At 33.3% G+C, this 12233-nt stretch overlaps 1 protein-coding gene and 1 long non-coding RNA gene across 3 annotated transcripts; both read left to right on the forward strand.

Annotated features, from left to right (window-relative positions):
• The first annotated feature begins 1379 nt into the window (after window positions 1–1379).
• Window positions 1380–2364, forward strand: LOC144343523 (uncharacterized). Its single transcript, XR_013418974.2, has 2 exons — window positions 1380–1497; window positions 1939–2364. It is a non-coding gene; the product is annotated as an uncharacterized LOC144343523 (long non-coding RNA).
• A 3574-nt stretch (window positions 2365–5938) lies between these two features.
• LOC146734491 (uncharacterized) lies at window positions 5939–7640 on the forward strand. Of its 2 annotated transcripts, none has more exons than XM_085507666.1 (3): window positions 5939–6119; window positions 6696–6800; window positions 6907–7640. In XM_085507666.1, exons 1-3 carry the CDS (start codon window positions 6099–6101, stop codon window positions 7324–7326), a joined length of 546 nt encoding a protein of 181 aa, XP_085363792.1. In that variant the 5' UTR covers window positions 5939–6098; the 3' UTR covers window positions 7327–7640. The 2 variants fall into 2 exon arrangements, with proteins under 2 accessions (XP_085363792.1, XP_085363791.1); XM_085507665.1 differs by having other exon boundaries at window positions 5939–6105.
• Window positions 7641–12233: the final 4593 nt, after the last annotated feature.

A 12233-nucleotide genomic window follows, 5' to 3' on the forward strand; every position in this document is an offset into this window, starting at 1 on the left:
TTGACTCGACTTTGACGGTTAGTTTTATTAGAGATATTTTATGAATTATGTCATTGATTAGTTATTGATACTTTGTTTCAGTTAATATTGAAGTGAATTACTTGATGTCGCAAACATGTCGGATTTTCCAGAAACAGGTTAACTTGACTTTATATATTTACATGGTCGCGAGAGTTGCTCCCTCTGGCGACGGACAGCTGTGTTCGGCATTTTGTCGTCGCAGGAGGGCGCAATTCAAATGTGTTTGTGTATCGAGCCCATTATAACGTTACCATGAAATAATTTCAAATTCTGATTCTGATAACTTTTTGACATAAATTATGTGCATATTAATTAGCTTAATTATAAAAAAAATATTATATACATGTTTATTGTACTAACCTATGTTGAACCAGTTGTTGGGGCAAGATGGAACTTAGTATTCGGACAGTATATCATTTGTTTTTGCATAATTTATGTGCATATTAATTGAGCATTCTAGACATATTCGTGCAAGTGGACTTATACTCAATATAATTATAATTACGAAAAAAAAATAGATATGAATAATGAATAATTTCGTGCAACGTAATGTTTAATGTGCTACATCACGCATTTATTTCAATTATTTCTGTACTCCTTTCCAGGGTCAGTTTTCAACACGGGAAATTATCAGAACGGTCATAACAACAGAATAGTTCAGTATAACGATCATCACTACCACTACCAGCATCATTATTATCACTATTATCCGCAGCAACGTCAGTTGGATACAAGCGCATTTGAAGGTAACACAACCAATAACAAATTAGTTGAGCGTGAAAAGACCGCGTGGATAAATGTGTATTACATGTATTTTTTTTATCGCGATTATCCCATTTAGATAGTGACCTTCTGAGCGCCGAAATCAACTTTTTTCATTTTTTCCCCAAAATTTTGATCAAGACCTGTAACCACTAAAGAATGATGTTCATTTGGTCTAAAATTACAAAAACAAAAACAAAATTCTAAAAAAATAAACAAAATGTTACACCAAAATGATGGCGCGAACAATCATGGAGTTCAAAGGTCAATGTATATATTCATTAGTTTTCATGTTGTAATCAGCAGATTACCCCCATGAACCAGTTGTTGGGGCAAGATGGAACTTAGTATTCGGACAGTATATCATTTGCTTTTGCATAATTTATGTGCATATTAATTGAGCATTTTTGATATATTCGTGCAAGTAGCCTTATACTCAATTAAATTCTAATTACGAAAAAAATAGTTATGAATAATTTCGTGCAACGTAATGGTACCGTTTAATGTGCTACATCACGCATTTATTTCAATTATTTCTGTGCTCCTTTCCAGGGTCAGTTTTCAACACGGGAAATTATCAGAACGGTCGTAACAACAGAATAGTTCAGTATAACGGTCACCACCACCACCACCACCACCACCACCAACACCACCACCGTCATCATTATCACTATTATTCGCAGCAACGTCAGTTGGACACAAGCGCATTTGAAGGTAACACAACCAATAACAAATTAGTTGAGCGTGAAAAGACCGCGTGGATAAATGTGTATTACATGTATTTTTTATCGCGATTGTCCCATTTATATAGTGACCTTCTGAGCGCCGAAATCAACTTTTTTTCATTTTTTCCCAAAATTTTGATCAAGACCTGTAACCACTAAAGAATGATGTTCATTTGGTCCAAAATTACAAAAACAAAATTCTAAAAAATAAACAAAATGTTACACCAAAATGATAGCGCGAACAATCATGGAGTTCAAAGGTCAATGTATATATTCATTAGTTTTTATATTGTAATCAGCAGAAAATTCTACCCAATTTTAGCGAGTTTCTTTACCCCTTCTGTTCTCGAAAACAAAACAAAGACTGACATATTTTATAGAGACCGATGTGACAGTTAAATGTTTTTTTCGTTTTATTTTTCATGTACAGACTCGGCGCACGAACTTGATGACGAAGAAATATATACCATTCCAAGCTTCGTCTCTATGATTCCTATAAGAAGTATGTGAGCATTCATCGACGTTTTATTGTGTTACATGCGTTGCTACACACCCTCTAGACTATATCAAAGGCTAACAATATCATACACTCTGTTCGTACTGCCACAATGAGAATGACTATCCGAGATAACCATTTGTGTATGTGTCCAATTCTGTGAATTATCAACTCTCCTATCATCAAGATAACTATTTGTAGATTCGTAACAAACCAACCTTTCACTTTTAATAAGAAATGCGTCTTCTAACGACAAAGCGGTTTTTGAAGTTGAAATGACAATATCTATGTTGTTTAAAGCGACAAATATATTTGGTTGTGTAGTTGAACACCACTTAGAATAAATCTCAAGAAACTTTATTTTTAACCTGCGTGTCTACATGTCTATGCTTTCAACATTTATGTCACACAATTGTTTCGTCACTAGAGAGTGTCATATTACTATGAATACATTTGGCAATTACGTATTTACTAATTGAACTCTAGGGAGGGGAGTAACTAGTGAAAATGTGCTAATGATTATGCTAGGCACCCACGAGGTCTATGGTCAAGGGGTCCATTTTGACATTTTTAGTCATCAAAGTAGTTTTTTCTTTTTGTTGTATATAATGTGTGATAGATTTTGAACTGCTGTATACTAATAATGGTGTATTTTTTGTGTGTATTTATTTCAAGAGTTGTTTTATTTTGAAAACTTGTTTCAAGGGGTTGGATTTTTTTCACGGACCTGGTCTCTCGGATCATGATTTTCAACAACAGTTGGTGCCTAGCATACCCGTATATAAATAATAGAAGTGATCCCCCGGGAATGAACTATTCCGCAAATCAGAATGCATCATGATGTGTGCTCTGACTCCCTCTGGCGACGGACAGCTGCGTTCGGCATTTTGCCGTCGCTTGAGGGCGCAAATCAAACATGTTTGTGTATCGAGCCTATTATAACGTTACCATGAAATAATTTCAAGTTCTGATTCTGATTACTTTTTGACATAAGTTATGTGCATATTAATTAGATTAATTATAAAAAAATAGTATATACATGTTTATTGTACTAACCTATGTTGAACCAGTTGTTGGGGCAAGATGGAACTTAGTATTCGAACAGTATATCATTTGTTTTTGAATAATTTGTGTGCATATTAATCGAGCATTCTAGACATATTCGTGCAAGTGGCCTTATACTCAATTTAAATCTAATTACGAAAAAAATAGATATGAATAATTTCGTGCAACATAATGGTACCGTTTAATGTGCTACATCACGCATTTATTTCAATTATTTCTGTGCTCCTTTCCAGGGTCAGTTTTCAACACGGGAAATTATCAGAACGGTCGTAACAACAGAATAGTTCATCACCACCATCATCACTATCACTTTCACTGTCATCAGCAGCAACGTCAGCCGGATACAAGCGTATTTGAAGGTAACACAACCAATAACAAATTAGTTGAGCGTTAAAAGACAGCGTGGATAAATATGTATTACATGTATTTTTTTTATCGCGATTGTCCCATTTAGAAGTGACCTTTTTTCATTTTTTCCCAAAATTGTGATTATTAGACCTGTAACCACTAAAGAATGATGTTCATTTGGTCCAAAATTACAAAAACGAAAACAAAATTCTAAAAAATAAACAAAATGTTACACCAAAATGATGGCGCGAACAATCATGGAGTTCAAAGGTCAATGTATATATTCATTAGTTTTCATATTGTAATCAGCAGAAAACTCTACCCAATTTTAGCGAGTTTCTTTACCCCTTCTGTTCTCGAAAACAAAACAAAGACTGACATATTTTATAGAGACTGATGTGACAGTTAAATGTGTTTTGTTTTATTTTTCATGTACAGACTCGGCGCACGAACTTGATGACGAAGAAATATATACCATTCCTAGCTTCGTCTCTATGATTCCTATAAGAAGTAAGTGAGCATTTATCGACGTTTTATGGTGTTACATACGTTGCTACACACCCTCTAGACTATATTAAACGCTAACAATATCATACACTCTGTTCGTACTGCCACAATGAGAATGACTATCCGAGATAACCATTTGTGTATGTGTCCAATTCTGCGAATTATCAACTCTCCCATCATCAAGAAAACTATTTGTAGATTCGTAACAAACCAACCTTTCACTTTAATAAGAAATGCGTCTTCTAACGACAAAGCGGTTTTTGAAGTTGAAATGACAATATCTATGTTGTTCAAAGCGACAAATATATTTGGTTGGTTTCATATTACTATGAATACGTTTGGAAATTACGTATTTACTAAATGAACTCTAGGGAGGGGAGTAACTAGTGGAAATATGCTAGTGATTATGCTAGGCACCTAAGAGGTCTATGAATTATGATTCAAAAAGGTCAAGGGGTCTTTTTTCCTTTGTTTTCTATAATGTGTGGTATGTGGGCAATGATAGTTCAATTTTAATAAGTTTTGAACTGGTGTATATTAATAATGGGTGTATTTTTTGTGTGTATTTATTTCAAGAGTTGTTTTGTTTTGAAAATTTGTTTCAAGGGGTTTGTTTTTTCGTGGACCTGGTCTCTAGGACCATGATTGTCACCAACAGTTGGTGCCTAGCATACCCGTATATACATAATACAAGTGGTCCCCCGGGAATGAACTATTCCGAAAATCAGGATGCACCATGTGTGCTCTGACTCGACAATACTAAATATTATCTGTGTTGTCGAATTCATGGTCATGATTTTTAAAAGAAAATGTCTTTTCGCTGGATACATTTTTTCAGTACATCACAACTGAAAGTAAACACCCGATATATTCACATTCGGATCCATAGACCGGCTTGTATAAGATTTAAAATTACCTCTTGTGCAATCACAATCGTGCATATACATAACTCATACACTGATATAACATGATTATTATTTAATAGCAATCGCAATTTTCTAACCTCAAGTTTATTTTATGACTTGCAGATAATGTTAACGACAAGAACCATATTCATCTATGCACAATATTTTCCAGTTTAAATCAATGTGGTAAGCTTGCATGAAACTTTTTGACTAATTAATCAAAAAACAGTCAAAATGTTTTTTGTTTTTTTCGAGATCCTGTTCAGCATAGTAATGTTGCATTCTGTTTACGCATAGGCTCTTGGAAGAAGGTACATTCGCTATTCAAATCGTATCGGCGAAATGTTAACCTAGAATCGCCTCATATGGTGGACCGCATCATAGGCGTCACATGTTACGTAAGATCTATAATTATTGCATTGTTGGTTTCTTACAAATTGAGCTTCGCCAATTTCTATATGATACAAATTTGTTGTAAAACTATTTCCCATCGTACTATAGGTCGCAGCCGCTATCTGTAGCCACCCGTCAAAAGTATGTTTTTGAATAAATTACCAATTTCTAAAATAAGGAATAACTACGCGACCAATTATATGTGCTGTTTTGAACAATACGTCTAACGCTACTACGATGTTTCAGAATTTAAAGATTATTTTCTCATAAATTCCTCAGAGCTACTCTACCCGTCAAGATGTTTACGTTTCGAGGAAAAACTCACAATTAACACCAATATAACATCTAGTATACGGGAGTACATCACTGGAACTTCCTAACCCGTTCCCTTCAAAAATATAAAAATATCTCCTCGGAGACCCCGTGTAAATAGTTTCTTTTCGTTTAGAAATTTGGCTTCAGTTTTTCAATACAATTTATTTAAGATTTAATTTAGACACACACTCCACACACTTTTTGTGATAATGTAAAATTATTTAACAACTTTTTCCAGTTAATCAATTAAATATTTATAATTGATCGATTTGTTCAGTTGACTAATTGTTTTGTATTAGCATTAATCTCAGTATTTTTTTTTATCAATTAATTAAGTTTCCTTTCATATTCAATTAGTACTGTTTTTAACATTCAGTATTCTCTTGCTGCAAGCCTCTATGGCAAAGGTGATAAAGGTAAACGACAACTCGATATAGCCAGAAGTCTTCTTTCGAATTCCACTTATCGCCTATTAATGGAATCAAGAATCAAATATATTGAGGCATATATTTTGAAAAGAGAAGGGGACCCACATTCTGCATGTAATCTTCTGGAGCAAGCATGGCAGGTAAACACGATATCGTACGTGTGTGTTACGTTGTTATATCAAACCTGTTACTACAAAGTTAGTAGCCTTCCCTTACCGAACTTGTAGACCCAAATGTCATATTCAATAATATCCATTTTAGGTATAATTTAGAACTACGGACTGTGGTGAAAATGACTCCTTTTGGTAATTTTATGTGTGTACTTCCGAATTATTACTAGCTCTCCGAAAATCGGTTGAAATTAAAGCTACTGCCAGGGAATTGGCGGAAATATCACAAAGCGCAAAACCGAAACACAGCGAGGGCCGCAAGACGCGCACAATGTTATATTTGTATTCGATGTTATTCCGGCAATAGTTCCACCTTCAAATATGCATGTAATAAATGTATAATATAAATTTTCTCTCTGAGTGACTTCAACAGATACATGGGATTAGCCCAGAGTAGCCCGAGTCTCAGCTTGATAAAAAACTGGCAGTAATCACTCATGTCTGATTACGTCAATCTGAGCGAAACATAAACATAGTATATATAGAAAAATCGAGTGTGTCATCACATGAATAACGAATATGTCATATGACTTAAGTAAAGAAATGAAATTTCATTTCAGATGTCAACTGGGTACGACATGCCTTTTTATAAAGGTGCCATCCTATATCATTTGGTGTGTGCAAGACGCCAATGCCATGACAACACACTACGTAATCATGACAAAGTAAGTGGCAATATTACTGAATTACTGATTACTGAATTTTCATGTTAACGAATAAAACATGCACCTGGTGTTGACCTAACCATCTTTCTATTTTAATTTGTTTTAGGATATACAGATGATTAAAAAAGCGGTTGATTTACTTTCTCAGTCCGACGACGATCTCGCAGCTGCCTTGAAGTTTCGTGCACAGGCAATGATTGCTTTAATATACTTGAAAAGTGACACCTCTTTTTCACGGAGGAGAGCTCTAGGCGACGGACCGGTTATGATTAAATGTGCTAAGAACATAATTCACGGACTCAATGGATCTGGGCAAAGCACGTGCCAGAAGCTTTACCCACGATGCTTCATTAATTTTTGTGAAGCCAACTGTTATCTGCGCCAAAAGAAATATGGGAAAGCCAGGAATCACGCGAAGAAAGCACTAGAAATAGCGAATAATAACAATTTCAAATCAGAAATGTCCAAAGTATATGAATTACTGAATGACATCGATGTATTGAACAGACAAAACATTTCAATTTGAAGAGAACAAAATAAATCAATGGTTTGGATTTGAGCATATTAAAAAGAAACTGTTGCTTTCCATATTCGTTGTATGATGCTCGTAACATTCTAGACCTGGTCTCATACATTTCTTATTAGTACCTAAAATCATATACTTATAATGAGGACTGATTACTTTAATATGTAACATAAAGAAGGTCATGCTCGTTGTGTCTTTTATTGTTTCCCGAAAGTCTCCCTCAACAATTTGAGGAACTTTAAACTCTCTAATTTAGGAGATATTTGTGTTGAAGATTTTTTTGGTGCCCCCACATAATAATAATAAAAATAAAATGTAGATAGGTCATTGCCACTCAGATTGTTTTCTCAGATTGGCTCATTAACATACACAAACACTGTATTTCAGTGAATAAATTTGGTAAAAATGAGATTCCCAATTCGATGAGAAGTACTTTAAATGGTCATTTATTATACTTTTCAATTTTAACATTATACATTTGATATTGTCACCGAATATTCTGTTGAAACAACTTTTCTCACATTGACAAATGTTCTGTGAATGTTTATATTTTCAACTTCTTAAAATCTGTGGGTCAAATTACTTTCATATTAACCACGCTGGTAATTTTAATAGTTGTGACTTCAATTCTATTGATTATTTCTTGCTATAACTTGTTTTATATATAAACATAAAATATTTTTTTGCTTGAAATACTATATGTATATAATCAAATTTATTCATATTTCAATAATATATTTAAATATTTTATGGTTGTGTCAATGAAAAACTGTGGTTTATATTTTGATCTGAAAAACAACCGAGATATATCTACCAAAAAAATGCTTGTATATTTATCGAGTTTGTTTAACTAGTTTTCCATGAGTGTGTGAACACGCATATTTACTGATAGTTGCATTTTCCCAGTGAACATAACTGAGCGTGAGGTTGCATATACAATAAACAACATTTAAATATGCGGATTTGTAGAACTTAGCAATTTGTTTTACATGTAAAAACTGCTCTACAAACGTAATTGTTATAGAATTGTTCTATGTAAGTATTCATATTATTTGAATATATATATATAGCTACTTTGAACCAAAACATTTTACGAAGTATTTTATGATTTTGTACATGTTTTTACTGACATTGTTCCTCTAATCTCGCACTACAATAATGAATTTTCATTCGAAACATTTCGATTTTAAATAACAGTGGTTAAATGTGTGATCCGATTGTTTATGGAAACACGGTTGTAAATGCATTTGCCTTTGTCAGAAATAAAATGTATTTCGTTCGTATATTTTATTTATCGAATACATACTGTTTTCAGACAGATGGGCACATATGGATCGTAGCAGCTAAAAAGACAGATACTGTGTAAGTACATACCACCATTTATACGTCTACATAAACAACGGCCGACAATATAAATTTAATGGCGACCTTAACAATGTTAACAAATGCTTCTTACAAAACACAATGTATCTGAATACTGATAAAACCATGTGTACGTGGGTCGCAACATCACAACAATTGTCACATAGTCCTTTGTCATTGCAAAATGTTAAACATCGTGATAACAATTTGAAAAATGAAGAATGTAAAAAATAACTTGTCTTCGTCACTTTTATCAAGGCAGATTAATTTTACATTTAAATGATTAAAATAGAAGTTAAATTAATTAAAGTGGTTAAATAGTAGCTAGTAGGATGGCAAAATGAATATTAATTAGCTCATGAATATTAATTAGCGATCGGCACCCTGTCATTGTATGTGAATAGTATCATAACAAAAGTAATAAGCAATTTGTATTTATGAGTACAAATATATATCTCCAAAACTACAATATTCACCTCATATTAATACAACAAAATGACAAGATTCAAAACGGCACATTATAAGATTAATTTACAGTACATACAGAATGGAGCGGTTAATGTATGTTTCAAGACGCAAATAAAACAGCATGGTGAGACTATAAGCGTGAGACAAACGTAAATCGTAAACACTGTAAAGCAATAATCACGGTACGCTGAAACCCATAAAAAATGAACAAATAGCATAAGATACTATATATCAACCAAAATATCAAGCATATATGTCTGTTGAGCATAAATAATCCATTTTCTTCTTACGTCGACTACATCTATTGCGGAGTGTCGCTGTTATTGTGCTGGTTCATTACTGTAATCACAAATAACGGTAAGATTGAATAGTAGTGATTGTGATGATATAATTGTGAAGTACAATGTACAATACCAACATTGAGATACTATCGCCCAAACAATCACAATGCAGAAGCGTCAATATACTGTATATGACAATCAATGTTTGCTAAGACCATTCTAAATCATGGACATTGCCTACTTCACCAATCCATAAAGTGTCAAATACTGGCTCAGTGTCAAATGTCAGAAATTCAATCTAATTCGAATCAGTGAATATATGTTAGAAGAGTTTACCTACGATCATGCAGAAAGCAAAGATGCATTATTTTTGTTTTGATATCTTGCAAAGAAATTATTTTGCATTTCGCCCTGTTTTGCTGTTTAATCCGGTTTGATCGAGATATGATCACAATTATCTATGCAATTAGTATCTGTACCTGTATGTTATATGCATTATCAGTACTAATGAACCATGTACATACAACATTTATTGGGTATACTGCTGGATAATCAGGTGTGGTTACTAATATATACCCACTTTCAGGAACAGTCAATTGACTACCACATGTATCATTTGCGATAACTTATGTATTGAAAACAACAACACAGTATTAACATGCAGTAGAGTACAAATGAAATGTAATCAGTGAAGTAAACAAGCAATTCGTGAAATGTATTCCCAACACTTCATTGTAATGTTATATATTCGATCTACGCATGTTCATTTAGTCACTGCATATCCGCGTTTATTACACAGGACGATTAGTGTGATGACGAGGTGCGCGTCTGCGTACAGTGGCTAGGTGCTCTGCCGAGTTCGATCATCACGCGTTGTGTGGTCGAATCTCAGCGATCTTGTACTTATGTTTAATCACATATTTTTTTTTTCATTTAAGAAATGATAATTAATTATAATTAATAATTACCTGATGTTAAACGTATTTCGAACCCGATATCATGAGTATCACCATCGCTGCTAAAAACCAAGCGAATCGGAGATGGGACAATAATCGTTTCCGGTATCAAGGAACCACTGTGTTGTAAGATAGCACCTTGGTTACCCCCAGGATCACTATAAAGGTCACCAATCCATAATAGTTCGTAGCCGCCCTCCGTTTTGAAAAATTGAAATTCGATCTAGAATAATAAATTCTAATTTGTTGAAAATTCTAATAATACTATAATTATTTAGCTATCAGATTTGTTTCGTTTTCATTGAAAATCTGAAATTACATGTACATACATTTCGAGATTTATAAGACGCCCGAACCAAAATGTGAACAGCTTACCTCTATACTGTACCAAGAATCATATGAAACTACAGTCCAAGTGCAAGTGATGTCATCTGGGTAATCGTTCGGATAACCAGGTGACGTCACTACTACATCTCCGCCATTCGGGATAATCAGTTCTTGGTAACATACGGTAACATTTGCTGACAATATATATATTATGTTCATTAATGAATACCTTCGTAATCAAGAAGTAATTTGATCCTGAACATAATTTGAGATTGAGAAATATGGAATTTGATTGACGTACAAATTGATATGTATTATGCATACATTTTTACATCGGTTCCTCGTATCGAATGAGTGGCGTATTAAACGTGAGCTATGAGAAATGAACATAATAGATGAATATTAATTATTGATCTTGGCTACAGCACGAAAGCCATATACATTTTAATACATGGTTTCCTTCATCACAAGGGTGACTCATATTGGCATCTGCAAAAACAAATGAAAACGTTGTATAAATTAGTCCTTCAAAAATACGGCTGCAAAGTATATCGTATGTGCAATTGCTATCAAAACAATTTACCGTATCAAGATTATTATACACATTCTAAGTCATGCATTATATGGACACACTGAACTGGGCATTAATTGGTCCTACATGTACGTTGAAATCAACCTTTTTAGATTTTCTGAAGTGAAAGTTTTTATTATGTAACATCAAATGGAAATTACAACACTCCTTTAATAATTAAGATATTGCAAGTTTACTCATGAGAAATTCTGTTTATCTCAATATATCCATTTTACAGCTTTTAAACACAACATACTAAGATTGGAATCATAATTTGTAAGAACGTATACATACAAGACATATATCCACATTGCCTTCTAAATATATTCATATGTCATATATTAATTTATTAATATGAATACCGTGTAGAATATCAATCATAAAAGGCATATTTTATGATCTGTGGATGCGTAAAATAGAGATATTTTTTAAATATAAATCTCAAAATAAATTTATAATATTTTTAATATCAAGAACGAGTGAGTTGATGTTTTATTTATCACATATCATGGTATGAATATTACAGCTAATATTCGCGGTATAAGTCATCATGTTAAATGATTATCACTCATGATGCATTGACGCTAAGTATTATCAATGCGAAGTGAATTTTGAGAATAACTACAGCCGAAATTAAGCGTCATATGTAAATAACATAAATTAGTCTATGATTCGTAAATATAGTTAGAAGACTGCAATTCATAGGTATTGTTGAAATACAGTCGTGCTATTAAAGGCTACTACCCAAATAATAACACTTATTTGCAGAGATGGTTGATAATCGTCCAGTGAACAATTACAGCCCATGATACCACTCGTATCAGCGAAAAAGTGATATCGGACGCAGACCACGAACATATGATAACCTCATTTCAAAGATAGGCGTTATACGGTATTACAGATACTCGACAACTAATTTGTGGTTGGTAAGGATAAGATAAA

Source organism: Saccoglossus kowalevskii, chromosome 14 (genome assembly GCF_978046115.1).
Source record: "Saccoglossus kowalevskii chromosome 14, keSacKowa6.1, whole genome shotgun sequence".
Lineage (NCBI taxonomy): Eukaryota > Metazoa > Hemichordata > Enteropneusta > Harrimaniidae > Saccoglossus > Saccoglossus kowalevskii.